Source organism: Atractosteus spatula, chromosome 8 (genome assembly GCF_055471065.1).
Source record: "Atractosteus spatula isolate fAtrSpa1 chromosome 8, fAtrSpa1.hap1, whole genome shotgun sequence".
NCBI classification, from domain to species: domain Eukaryota; kingdom Metazoa; phylum Chordata; class Actinopteri; order Semionotiformes; family Lepisosteidae; genus Atractosteus; species Atractosteus spatula.
In genome coordinates, this window is record NC_142713.1 from 34,013,232 (window position 1) to 34,028,537 (window position 15,306).

The 15,306-nt window shown below is 38.1% G+C and overlaps 1 protein-coding gene across 1 annotated transcript in view; it reads right to left on the minus strand.

Moving 5' to 3' along the window:
* The window catches only part of ano6 (anoctamin 6), a 53,988-nt gene that overhangs the window by 30,980 nt on the left and 7,702 nt on the right, over window positions 1–15,306 (minus strand). Inside the window, exon 2 of the mRNA XM_088923378.1 lies at window positions 459–529. Coding sequence (XP_088779504.1) covers window positions 459–529 — 71 coding nt within the window. The remainder of the gene's footprint in view (window positions 1–458; window positions 530–15,306) is intronic.

Genomic DNA, 15,306 nt, shown 5'->3' on the forward strand with positions numbered 1-15,306 from the left:
TCAAAAGCAACAGTGGGCTTTTAGGTCTACCTTAGGTCACTCATTTCTTTTTCTTTATGTGGAACAAATGCTGGACTTAGATAAATGACCACAATGACCTGGCAAATAACTGAAAGCATTAACTTGTTTGATGAAAAGAGGTTTTGAGAAGTCAGAGTACATTCTTTTTAATACTCCTGTTCTGTTTGACAACACTTGTAGCTTCACCAGAGTGCTTTATAGTTTTAATCTTTTTGGCTTCAGACAAACAAACTCATCCTTGTACATTTTTGTTGTATACTGCAAAATGGAATTAATTGACAGGAAAAGAACATTGTTAAGGTAATGTTGCAGTGAAAATCAAATACTGCCAAACCCAATAATGCAATTTTATGTATTTATTGAATTTTCAAACATATCAACTAATTATATACATGCTTCCAAAAATGCAGCTTTGAATGCTTATGTTTTTTACTCACAAATTCAGCTTTGGGCATGTCTTCGCCCTCCAGTACTGCTCCACAGTTTGGTATAAATTCCTGGGCATACTCTGAAAAAAAAATCAAATATCAATATTACTCATCAAAATATATGATTTAATCATAGTACGAGTCTTGTGACATTCAAGTTACTATTTGTACTTATATTGCTAATTACCATAATAACTATAACATCAAAATTCATTCTAAGATATAAAATTATAAAACTATTTTTAGGTAGTGGCAAGAAGAAATTTTCCAAACAAACTTAGTCTTCTTTAACACTTTCATTTACTGTTGAATACCTCTCTTTTAACTGTGATAGTCATTTGAAAAGTTTCAATTTAACAGCTAGCCATATTGTAAATTACGTCAAACAAAATACCAACAGACCGTACTGTAGAGTATATACATATTCCTTCAACAAAAATGTCCATTTACATCAGATAATTCTCTCCCCTACATGTTATAAAAAGGAGGGATACTACAGACCACTGAAACAGTTACAGAACATGTAATGTTGTCAGAAAAGTACCTAAAAGACATAATTTATATGTTTTTGAGGAAGGCCGTAAAGTCTATAACCACATGTGAAAAGCCAGTAAGTGACACACAAAGACAGGGATCCATGATACTAATGTTATTAAAGCCATTCAAGCTGACTACAAATAATAATTAAATATACATTCATATATATATTTCGAGCTCTTCAAACCATGTTTAGTATGAAGTTACGACAACAGTTTTTGTTTTTCATTAAAATTAAAAAGCTATAATTAATTCTTCAAAACATGTTATTTCCCAACACACCTTAGCTGTTAATCAAAACAGTATTATGCTGTACAAGAGACAACGTGAATATTTTGAATAAAAATGATTAATAAAAATGATGATTATTAAAATTAATAATGAGAAGAAAGCCATGTTTGGTGCCTGTTAATGTGCACACCTGAAAATGTGGAAGAGGTTCAGGCTGTGTTATTGAGAAATCAATACTTCAACTTTGCTATTAAGAATACTAAAGGAGACTTTCAGGAAACAAGTCTGGCAGGTCTTGTCACCTGAAACTATTTTTACTATTTTTACTGTATCCGTCTGGATACAGACGGCTATTACAGGTGAAATCACATACTGTTAGGGATTTAAAACCAGCTGGTTGAGCAAGAAACATATTCAGCTTTACCTGACACACTTCAGAAAGGAATCTGACTGCATGTGCAGTGTGAATGAATGCAGAGGACATGTTGATCATGCTTTTAAATAGGGAATGAATTATTTGTGCAATCAGTCTTGCCTCACAAATACCCCACAACAGATATGGTAATCTGAATAATTTTGGTAAACAAATTTACAGCTTCCTTAAATTAGTTGTTTCCTTGTTTTTCTCTAAACAATTTCTAATAGTTGCACAATTAATGGTATAGAGAAACAAGTATGAATGGCAATGCAACAAAAACACCTACTAAAAAAGTTATCTGCATCAACCGGAAAGAGGACAGTATGAATCTTAAGATATTGCTTCGAGGTCAAAAATATTTACTAATCCCAATGAAATTCTTAAGAGCTAAAATAGGTTTTTAACATTTAACTACAGATAAGAGTATTGATTAAGAACTCAATTAGCACAAAATCTAGGGGTTACTGGGACCCTTAAGATAGCGGTCCTTATAATAACAATACAACCTATCCAAGTAAATATTTATATCTGATGGAATGAAGGCATCCAGTGAATTATTGGCTAAAATTTCTTGTTGCATTATATTCACACTCAATCCTGTAAATTAAAATGGAAAGCAGTTTCCTCAATTTTTAATATATACTAAATACAGCAGGATCTTGACATCTGTAAATTTAACTTTCATGAATTAGCTTATTTACAATTCTGTCTGACCAACAGGGTGTTGGATGGAAGCAGACCAGGATGAAACCGAGCCAAAGGTTTTTAAGAGCAACTTTCAAATTAGCATCGCAACAGCCTAGGGTCAGGACACATATAGCTAGTGAGTTAGCCATTGCCTGCCCAATTACCCACAGAATCCGCATCCCAACGTGGTCTTGTTTTTGTATTGTATTATTTTTGTATTGTAATGAACACTTCCTGTTCTGTGTCGGCAGTGAGGGGAATGACAGGCTGGGCTCACTGACAGTTTTATTGCCCTTTTCATTAGAGTGCGGCATTCTAATCACCTAACTAGAGAGAGAAAGTGCAGACTAGACGTAGAGCAGGATTTCTAAAAGCTAAAAGGGTACACCTGGGGAGCTTAAAAATCATAAGGACAATAATGGGAGCAGTGGAGCGTCCTCTAGGGAGGGATGTCGGGCGTGACAGTAACACTGCAATAGATTTTTATAGTAGAGCCCAGTTTTTAAATATTATCTGGGGGAAAGGAAGAGGTACTGTAATCATCATTAAACTACTAAGAAAATAAATGCCAAACAACTCCTTCACACATTTACTGACATAGCTTCAGATTTTAACAGCCACCTCTATGTGTCTGACAAGCATATCTCAGACAATTACCAAACCCATAAAGGCCCAAAAGTTCTCTTCCTTTACAGCAGTGGCAGTAGTTCTCAACCTTTAAAACACAATGTCCCAATTTCAGTTAATAACAAAACTGCAGGCCCCCTCCTTGGTGTACAAGCTAATAATTGTTTTAACATTTTATTTAAAAAAAAGATTTAATTTCCTTTGCTATTTGTGCATTTAATCTTACATCAAATATAATCTTTATTTAAAGATAGTGCAGCAGATAGAAGTAATATGATCCAAATTCACATTTGAACTTCAGATTACTTAATTTAAAAATTCACCTCAAACATTATATTAACAATTATTAACAATAGAGCAATCCGATAGTCCAGGGGAAGCCAGAGATCCAAAACAGAGCGTGAGTACCGAAGCCAAGCCGTGATCTGAAAAACCGTCGTCAAAAGGGGGAAAAACCGTAAACCGAAAACCAAGAAGGACACAAGGCAGAAGAAGGAGTAGTGCAACTAGGAAGCTCGAAAGGTAAACCAATACTGAGCAAGGAGGTAGGGAAAGACAGGTGTTTAAGTACAGGATGAGACGGGGGTGTGGTGGTGAATAAGAAAACTGAAAGGTAAACTGATGGAGTAAGGCTACGCCTTCTTCTGCCTCTTCCGTTGCCGGGAGGCAGGGATCGTAACATTACCCCCCCCCTCTACGGGCAGCTCCTGACGCCCTAGCGGGACGATCAGGGAAGTTGAGGTGGAAGTCTTGGATAAGGTTGGGATCCAGAATATCCTTCTCCGGAACCCACGAACGCTCCTCTGGACCGTAGCCTTCCCAATCGACTAGATATTGCAGGGATCCACGAGATCATCGGGAATCCAGGATCTTATTGACAGTGTAAGCAGGGAGTCCATCAATTACTCGAGGCGGTGGGGGTTTTTGTTGCGGTTTAGACAGGGTGGATCTGTGAAAGGGCTTGAGGAGGGAAACATGGAAAGTAGGGTGGATCCGAAGGGTAGGAGGCAAGGCCAGCCGATAAGTTACTGGGGTAATCTGGGTGAGGACACGAAAAGGACCAATGTACCTGGGAGCAAGCTTGCCAGAAGGTTGCTTTAGAGGAAGGTTACGGGTAGACAACCAAACAAATTGACCACGTCGAAATCTGGGTGGGATTCGACGGAGCTGATCAGTTACCTTCTTCTGCTGAGCTGCGGTGCGAAGAAGGGTGGCTTTGGCCTTTCTCCAGAAGGTCTGCAGGTTTGTGATATAGTCCTGAACAGATGGGACCTCCGTGTCGGGATGGGAGTCTGGGATAAGAGGAGGCTAATAACCTAAGGCACACTTAAAGGGAGACATGCCAGTAGATGTAGTATACAACGAATTGTGTGCATACTCTGCCCATGGAAGCAAGGACACCCAATCATCATGGGTAGAGGAGATATAGGTCCGTAAGTAGGTCAGCAGTTCCTGATTCATGCGTTCCGTCTGACCGTTGGCCTGAGGGTGATAAGCTGAAGTAAGTGAAACTGAAGCGCCCAGCGACTTACAGAAGGCCTTCCAAAATCGGGAGACAAACTGAGGGCCCCTATCTGAAACAATATCTTTAGGGATGCCATGCAGACGGAAGATATGCAGTACGAACAATTCTGCTAGTTCTCGAGCCGTAGGTAAAGATGGCAGGGGAATAAAATGAGCAGATTTGGAGAAGCGGTCTACCACTACCATAATAGTCGTGTGTCCATGGCTAGGTGGAAGGTCAGTAATAAAATCAACTGAGAGGTGGGTCCAGGGACGGTCAGGGATGGGTAAGGGTTGAAGAAGGCCTGCCGCCCTCATCTGGGAAGACTTCATTTGAGAACAGATAGAGCAGGCCTGGACATACTCCTTGACATCCTTGGCCATAGTTGGCCACCAGAAGTCTCTGGAGATGAAATCCAAGGTACGCTGGAATCCAGGGTGTCCAGCGAAACGGGAGTCATGTCCCCATTGTAAAACTGCAGATCTGACTGGATTAGAGACAAATAATTTGTCCTGAGGGCACCGAGGAGGTACCGTCTGTCCTACCAAGGCTCGTCGAACAATTACCTCAATGTCCCATCTTACAGCTGCCAGGAACTTACCAGAAGGGATGATGGGTTCAGGAATCAATTCGGCCTCAGGAGGGTCGTGGATCCGTGAGAGAGCGTCTGCTTTGATGTTTTTAGAGCCTGGAGTGTAGGTGATAAAGAAATTAAACCTGGTAAAAAAAAGGGACCATCTAGCCTGGCGAGGACAAAGACGTTTGGCCGATTGCAAATACTCCAGGTTTTTGTGATCAGTGTAACTCAAAAATGGGTGATGAGCACCCTCTAGCCAGTGCCTCCATTCCTCCAATGCCAGCTTAATGGCCAAGAGCTCACGGTTACCAACATCATAGTTCATCTGTGCATTGGATAACTTCTTAGAGAAGAAGGCACAGGGGTGAAGAATCTGTTTTTCTCCATGACGTTGAGAGAGAACAGCACCCACACCATGGCCAGAAGCATCCACTTCGACCACAAAAGGCCAAGAAGGATCAGGGTGTTTTAGGATGGGGGCTGTGGTGAATAGGTGTTTCAGGCGCTGAAATGCTTCTTCTGCTTGAGAGGTCCATTTACCTTGTCTTGGTCCTTTTCGAGTTAAAGAGGTTATTGGAGCGACCACCGAGCTGAAGTTTCGAATAAACTTCCTGTAAAAGTTAGCAAAGCCGAGAAATCGTTGTATGTGTTTGAGATTCTTGGGTGTGGGCCAATCAGTAATCGCAGAGACTTTACTCGAATCCATTTCCACCCCCTCTGGAGAGATGACGTAACCTAAAAAATGAATCTTAGAAGCATGGAAGGTGCACTTCTCCAGTTTGACATAAAGTTTATTCTTAATGAGCCGGGAGAGTACTTCTCTGACATGGAGAACATGATCCTGGAAGGAATTAGAAAAAATTAGAATGTCATCTAAATAAACCAAGACAAATCTTTGTAGCAGATCACGAAAAATGTCATTAATAAAAGACTGAAACACTGCTGGGGCATTAACCAAACCAAAAGGCATGACCAAATATTCGTAATGTCCATGGGTAGTCATGAATGCCGTCTTCCACTCGTCCCCTTCCCGAATGCGGATTAGATTATAGGCCCCTCGTAAATCCAGTTTGGTGAAGATCTTGGCCCCATGCACTGACCCAAGTGCTGCTGGAATTAGAGGCAAAGGGTACCGATTCTTGATTGTGATCTCGTTGAGGCCACGATAATCAATGCAGGGACTGAGCCCACCATCCTTCTTTTCCACAAAAAAGAAACTGGCACATGCAGGTGAAGTGGATGGACGTATAAGTCTGTTATCTGTTGGACGGAAGCCTGCAACTGGAGTAAGGCTTGCCAGTGCTGATCCAAAACCGAGCGAATCTCCTCTTGCTCCGCTGGGTCCATGTTAAACGGCTCAGTATTCTATTACGGATTCGGTAAGAGAAACCGAAACCAGAGAATGAACCCACTTGCAGGAGCTGATAAAGCCTAGCCGTGATCCAAAGAAAGCCGTAGTCGGAGAAACGAGCCGAGAGTCCAGGGGAAGCCAGAGATCCAAAAGGGAACGAGTTACCGAAGCCAAAGCGTGATCCGAAACCGTAGACAATAGAGCAATCCGATAGTCCAGGGGAAGCCAGAGATCCAAAACAGAGCGTGAGTACCGAAGCCAAGCCGTGATCCGAAAAACCGTCGTCAAAAGGGGGAAAAACCGTAAACCGGAAACCAAGAAGGACACAAGGCAGAAGAAGGAGTAGTACAACTAGGAAGCTCGAAAGGTAAACCAATACTGAGCAAGGAGGTAGGGAAAGACAGGTGTTTAAGTACAGGATGAGACGGGGGTGTGGTGGTGAATAAGAAAACTGATAGGTAAACTGATGGAGTAAGGCTACGCCTTCTTCTGCCTCTTTCGTTGCCGGGAGGCAGGGATCGTAACACAGAGAGTCTGTGAAAGTCTAATATAATAACTGAATTGTTACTTTTCATGTAGTGTCAAATTGTTTACTAACCTGTATGAAACCACGTTCATAAGCTTTAGTGTGGATAGTCATTACGATATGACGCTGATAGAAAATGTTTTTTTTAATTCTTAATATGACCGCTAGAGTGGACATTATTTGTTGTTTTAGTGAGATTCAATGCCTGCTTAAGCTCTGCTGCAGTGTAGCTAACAGCATGGCTTATTATTACGTGGCAAATAGCCACTTGTTTGCTCAAATCCAAAAAATGGCAACCAAAATAAATGCAGTCTTCATGAAATTTAATAAGTTTTTATTATTAAATTACTGTGATTGGATCAGACTTCATCTGCAAGATTTTGCTAACTAAAATGTTTTTTAGAAGAATTTGCTGGTTAGTAGCAAATACAAGTCAGTGACTAAAACACGAAATATCAAAGCAAGCTTGATTAGAAGGAGAGTCTTATGTTTCTACTTACAAATTGCTGTAACAATGTTGCCTTATAGTTGGAAAAATTCAATAGTATTTTGAATTAGGTGTATATAAAAATCTCTCTCTCCCCCTTTTGTATCCTTATATGGCCCCTATGGGGCGCGCCCCACTAGAAGAAACTCTTCATAATTCTGTGAAATGAATCATTGTATCAATTAACAGCAGGAGACCAGTTGCACTTGCCTCCAAATCTAAATATGCTCAAAGGTTTAGATTTTATAACATTTTTTTTAGATACAAAATAAAGAAGTACTGTAAATCTTGACAACATGCATAATACATCTCAAAAAGGAATCTGGAAATATCTACTTGTTTTCAAAATCTATGTCAAAAGTTTGGAAGCCCCGCTGATCTCCAGAGGGAGGAAAATATGGCTCACTAATTCTGGATGACTAATTTGGTTGTTTCCAAGACATGTGTAAGCACATCACAAGAACATGAAACTAGGGAGGAATTCAATGTGTAGGTACAGTATACATTAAAACTTACGTTTCTAAGTTGTAATATGTAGTAGCGTGCTGTTTTTTTAATAACAATGTTATTAACAATCATTATTTTGTACACTACAAATCTATTTCCCATCACGAAACACTGCATACAGTATGCACAATATATACAAGAATATTAGAATGGGAACCTTATATTAAGTCAGATTCATCTAATGCCAATGTTTTGGAAACAAAGTTTCTTAGTGACCCTCTAGCACTGGCTGAGAGTCTGTGCAAATTAAACCCAGATGTTGCATTTCCCTTGTCCTTCTCTTAAAGGAATAGGACAAGCCTGCAGTAAACCCCTGGCTATAGCCACCAGCATTGTCCATCTATAAATTTCCACTATACTATTTAAGCACCATTTGAAACATCTACAAATATAAATTATTGGCTGTAACAATAGCTTAAATGTACAAAACCAAATAACACCGACTTTTTTTTGCCAACAAAAAACAAAAAAAGAAAATTACATGTACTGTACATCTTAACTGAAATATTTTACATTTGATCAGATTATAAATGGTATAAGCACCCATGTAATAAAATATTAATTGAAGAAAAAGGCGGTTGTTATACATACAGTAATGCACGTGCTGCACAACTGTTTTCCCTGACCCTTAACCTTAACTTTCAAAGTGAGTTAGTGGTAGCTTTTGTACTTGCTTCTGATGTTTTAATGTAGACTACTTAATGGAGTTTACAGTAAATGTCTAGTTTGTAATAACAATGATGAGGACATTGTCGCTGCAATGTTTTATCTTGCTTCACTGTTTATTTTAAATAAAGTATGTTTTAAGGAGTGCTGGCTTTCCTTCTCTATTTTAATATATATACTGAGCAGCATAAGAATTTTGTTATTCTGCACTTCTGTTTTTAGAAAAATAAGGTATAAAGATTACTGATATTGAATAAACGTTTTGGCATCATTTTGACTGATCATTCCTGGCTAACTATGGAACAGTGGTAGCTCAGATGGCAAGGGTGTCTAGGTCCTGACTGGAAGGTCCCAGGTTCAATCCCAGGTAGGAGCAAGCGATGTAACTTGCTCTAATTTCTTTCAGATGGCTCCCAGGTCCACTCAGCCTGCTTTCCAATAGTGGGGATTAATCCTTCCGGGGGTAATAGGCCAGCCAGAATGTGATGCTGACCACATCACCTCAGCCTCTGGTGTTGGATGGTTGAGAACAATGGTGGCCCTTGCCCCCCATGGGCCTTTATGGCCTGAAAAAGGGACCGAACTTACCTGCCTGGCTAACCATAAAAAATTCAAGTGCCTTCGTCCACTGTGTAAGCACTAAATCATAAGTGGAGGTGACTGGGGACAAGTGATAAGGTTATTTAACCCCGCTGAATGGCAAACTTGGTGAAAAACACATTTAAAAGAACCAATATGCCCTGTTGTCAGTGTCACCATGCCATAAGCAGGATGGAAGAACCTCACGTAGATGTGCTGGCAGTGAAGCCAAGTCTTTCTTAGTTATAAATCAAGGTTTTCTAATAATTACTCTGATGGACATCAGCAAGTGTGCAGATGTGCAGAACAATGTTCTTATTGTGCACAATGTGCACAACAGACAACCTAAGGGATGGTCCAAATGTGATGGTCGGGGCATGAGTGTCTAGTTGATACACAGGTCCACTTGTAGTGATTGCTGGCAGCTTGACTGCACATCAATCACATCCCTGGAGTTCACCTGTGGGCTCATCCTGATGTGACAACATTCCAGCAGGACTGCATAAGTCCTCGTTCTTTTTTATTTTATCCCTAAAGACCTCATAGATGTGGCAGCTTGGTAATTATCACCTATGTAACTAGACACAAAAAACTGGTGTGGTTTGTTCTGGAGGGAATAACGTGATGTTGAATATGTTTAATATTTAACTTGTGAAACATTTTTTGAATTGGCTGAATGTCAACTTTCTGTCTAAACCTTTATTCCTCCACTCCTACTTCAAAGACTTGTCAAACTATAAAACACTACCTCAGCTACTCAGCTCTTTCAGTTCTGGCTTGCTGAGCGTCCCCATGACAAGGCACCAAACACTGAGCCATTTCCACAGTACTAGTGTTTCCTAAATTTTCATTGTTGTTTTTATGTTCTTTTTACCTATATGCTGTTTGTTACCTCCACTGTAAAGTGCTTTGAGACATCTTGACATAAAAGTCATTATATAAAACAAATTGTATGATTATGCTTAGTTTCTTTCAAACTAAGACCAGTGGTGGAACCTGACCTTGAGGGTAACTGCTTGCCTTAAAGTTAAGATCACTTTTCAGTGCATGTAAAAAAGCTGTCACAGAAGAAGTCAGTCCTATCTTTCCAGAGATTACTGTGTGAGAATAAAGACAACAGGCACTGAACTGTGCCTTTTAAAACCTTGATGTTGATATATGGTTTCTTACATGTTTTCCACAGAAACAGTGGCTGTACATGAACATTTTAAGAAATTATGCCAGCTTTGTATCTGACCTTTAGGAAAGGTCAAAGGTTACATAGATTAGGTTGGCAAGGTAACATATTTACATGAATGAATATTGATACCTAATCATATAATCGACTATAATTCTCAAAAGCTACAAAAGCTACAATACAATCTACAATAGATTTGGCTCATTATGTATACAAATATACAGTATGTATATTAGGCACACAAGAAGTTTGAATTGCTCTTGGCAAATGTTTTTAATGTAGCAACTTTTGTTAAACATGATTTCATTGAACAACTCCTGAATAAGTCTAAATCTTGAACACAAGTTAAAATTATGCACATAAATAGACAAGCAAGTTTTATATTAGTACTTTAATGTGTTTCAGAGACAAGGTTTAGTGAAAATCATTCCCAGAATTCACATATAAGGTCACACGCCTTGGAAGAGAATCAGCATCATTGTCACTCAGACATTTTCCCCAGGACTCTACAATCCTGTGAAGTTTCATGACTTTTTGTCAAACAGCACAAATTCAAAGACTTTTAGACATTTTGTGAAATAAAAAAAAATACAAGCAATTAAAACACAGTTCCAGCACGGCTCTGTCGCTTGGACCCTTAACTATATCAGCATCTGCCCTCTAAATGACTGATAATAGAGTATCTGTGAATACAGCCATGAATACACCATTCCCCACAACCACACTCCAAGCAGAAAATGAAACAAAAATTTCTAAATTAACAACAAACAAAAAAATGAAGTGCATTTCAATAACATATTGTACTTTGAAAAAAATTGTACCGTACACAATAATATTTACTTACTGTTAGCATACTGTATACATTCACTGCAGCAGCTCTGAGAAACATTACAAGGAAATATATAAAATGAAAAAAAAACAACCTCCTGTCTCAGCCAGAGAAGTGGCATGACCAGGACTGAAAGTTGTGATCTCCAGGCTGGAGCAACTCCAGACTGAGGCTTGAGCCAGAAGAGCCACCCAGGAGACATCCAAACAATGCCTTAGTGTAGCAAAACAATTGCTGTTTGTTTTCCATGCTTCAATACCATTGTGAGATTTTGATTAAAATGTTTTGCTCTCTGTTCCATGGGCAATTAATGCTGTTTCTAAACATCAGATAACCCTGATTTATTTTAATGACTATTGTATATTATTTTACTTACTCCCCATTCACTATGCATACTGTAGGTACAGCTATACACAAAGTTTTAAAACTGTCTGAAATGTAGTATATGTAACCACAAGAATGACAACTTCAGGAGGTAAATCTGGAATTTAAAGTTTTGCCTTAATTTGTTTTTAAATAATATAATCTGTATAAAGTACCGATCATATGAAAAATATGATTCCACATGTGGTGACCTGCAGATGAATACCTTGTTTGCCATGGTGTGGAAGACAGCATCTACTGAAGCCGATAATTTTTGGAATTATTACCTTTTTATTGATGAATCACTACTGTACATTTAAATATATACAGTATACGCAATATACAAAAACTATATCTCTGTACAGTCAGCAAGCCACCCGTGCAGCTGTGGCCAACAAGTTGGTGTCACTCATCTGTTGGTAGATCAGATCAGAGGCATGCAAAACCTTCAGGTATTTGGCTATATGAAACCCCAAATAAACTAAAATCATGTTTTTGAAAAGGTAAAAAACAGGAGAATTTAGAATTTAAAAAGCCATATTTTTAGCTATCTTTGCTACTTGTGTTGTTAGAAAAAAATCATCATGCTGAGCTAAAATTATTCTACAGAATCCTAACCAGCTGGAGTCTTGCTATTAGACAATACATAGATTTATAAAACATTCAAAATTAACCTACTTAAATTCAGTTTAGTAAATACTCACTCTCATTGCTTCCCACTACCACTCCCAAATGATGTACATACCTACTTTAAATGCAATAATTAAATCCACTTAAAATTTCTGAATAAAAGTTTCAGAATACAAGATTTTAGTATAAAAACAGTCATCATTGCTAAAAGTACATACCAATTTTGCTTGAGTTCAGAATTCGATCCATATTTTTGTTTCAACAGAGCCCATTATATTTTAAACTAAAACCCATCTTCAGTAATTAAAAGTCCCCTAAGAATTTTTAAATATCTTAGGGGACTTTTTAAATCTTTTTATAGATCCAAATTATTATTACCCATAGGACACTAAATACCTTTTTTCCTGTCTTCAGCCTTTCTCATGTAAAAGAAGCAACGTTAGACATAAAACAGGTTCCCATGCGGCAAAGGTACTGTATGCATTATAAGTGATCCATCCTTTTTGAAAGACAAGAAAAGGCAGTCCTAATTATGGCATCTGTAGAAAACTCTTCAAGCTTAATTGATTTAAAAGAGAATGAGAGGCCAAGTGCTCAAATTAAGACACTTAAAACTTTAATCAATGACATATACTGTTATTCACTTCTAAGATGCCGGTTTTATAAAAAAAAAACCTTCAGTGAGTGCCACATACTGTAACTCAACTAAACTCAGGAAGTGAAACGGTTACTAAAAATAAGTGAATCTTCAGCATCATCCTGTCAGTGACTAATGTAGTCACTAACACTTGCCTTCCTGCACAGCTGAAACTCTATGAACAGCCTGCACAAAGCACTGTCACGCAACCCAAGCCAAGTGACTATTACCTCCTATAATAACTGTATAACTAAAACAGCTATTATTGAACAACTAACACATTTATTTCACTAGTATTATTTGTATAGCGTTATGGTTAAAACATAAATACCTTTGTCCTTTCTTGTTGTATAGTAAAAGGTATATCATGATCATGATATTATAAAGTATAAAATACTCTGATACTCTAGCCTTATATAATGCTTATATTTAATGTTTTTTTTATTTTTAAATTTTACAATTTACAATTTTAAAAAGTGGATAATCTTATAAAATAATGTGGCCTTATAAAAAATACATTACTGAGCTTTTTAATCAGACATCTATGTCAAATCAGGAAATGTGTCATCAGGGAAAGCACAAAAAAACATTTGCAAGTGATCACTTGTGTTCATATTATCGACTGTATATGCAAACAATGTATAGTTTATTCATTTGTAGGGTATTTGAACTACATTTACTATGTTGCTCCTGTTATGTGTAATCTTACTAGTGTACTCTTCCGTGGAATCTTGTAAAAGCTTCACTGGAAGATTCTGCTCAAATTGTGGTGGTTTTATCACACAAATGAGGTGTGGGATTAACAAATTAAAGTTAACCAATACATATACAAATTCTTATTTACAATGAACACCTAGAAACATTAAACAGGAGCACATTCACTGGAGCAAATTGAGTGAAATACCTTTCGCATGAGTGTAACAGGCTTTGCCTTTATACAAAGAATGTCCAAGCACACAGAACTGTGCAGAACTGAAACTACTGAAACATGTAGCAGTTGATTTCATACATTTACCGGCTACAACATACTAAATTATGACTAAGTATCATCATCACCATCACATCACTTTCAGTAACTGCTTATCTAATTCAGGCGCATCGCAAGGCCTACACAAATATACAGTATACACATACACAATATATACACACACCACAGCCAATTTTCAACAAGACAATTAACCTACTAGTATGTCTTTGGATTGTGGGAGGATACTTGAGCGCCTACAGGAAACCCATGCGAACACAGGCAGAACATGCAAACTCCACATAGACTGTACCCCAGAAATTAAACCTAGGGCCCTAGCGCTGCAAGGCACCATGCTGTCACATGACTAATCACATGACTAGAAATTCTATAACAAATCAATTTAAAAGAAAACAGTTCATGTATTTATATCATGAAATATTATCTCAGGCCAGACAGGAAATTGGAGGGACTGCAGTATGGAAGTTATGGTTTGAATTGTGATCAGTTGTTTCATTGCACAGGAACTGTATAGCATCTTATTTTCCAATATGAGTGAAGTCATCAGGCAAATCCTTATAAAAACATATTACTACAGTTTTGTTACAGTAATACAAATGACTATATGTCATGAGTGAAATATTAGCAGCCGTTCTAACACATAACTGTTACATGTACAGTAACTGTATAGATTTCCTCTTATTAGAAATATAGTCATATAGGAAAACACTATAGACATATTGAAAAACATTGAATTTATTCTGTTCCCTTAGAAACTGTAGAATAAGGGGCCTCTTGAGGGGCTCACCAGAGTGCAGGCTGAGTCTGGGTCATGTCACTAGCTGAACTGGGACTCCCCAAGTGGCATGCACAATTAACTGAGCACATCTGGAGGTAGAGTTTAGCTGACAGGACTTACGTTAACACACAGCGACCCCTGTGTAGTACCCAGAGCCCTTGAGGGCGAGGTACTGTATGTGCATAAACCTCCTCCACAGGGCTGTGTAGCTGGTGGCTCAAATGTGAACGGGTCAGAGGAGTCTGCCTACCCTTCCTCATTCCTCCAGAGTGGCATTTGTAGCTGTGTGCTGAGATGTGAAATGTGAAAAACACATCATTGGCTATTGCAAAGCAGGAGGGTATAACAAAAAGCATTTGGCAATTCAAAATTTTGGAGAAAAAGCAGTCATAGATTGCATTTTGGCTCCATAATTAAGTACCTGGCATCTAGTGAAAATTGTTCCAAAAAATATGTCATTGTTAGTCTCCCATTTTCCTCAATCATAAACTCCTTTTAAGTAATTTTCCTGTCCCACATTACTGTAGAATTTTAAAATGCAACATATTAATGTTGAATTGCATTGTTTTATTTTTGTTCAGGTTTTTAATTTGTTATAAAAATACTTACAAAATTACTTGTACATTTGTTCCATTTTAAATGGCAAAACGCCCCCACAGAATGCATTAAAATGTGCAGTTCAGCACAGATTGAGAGTCCGAAATGAAATAAAATAGAATATTATTAATACATTATACAAACATTCCCAAAATTCCCTCCAA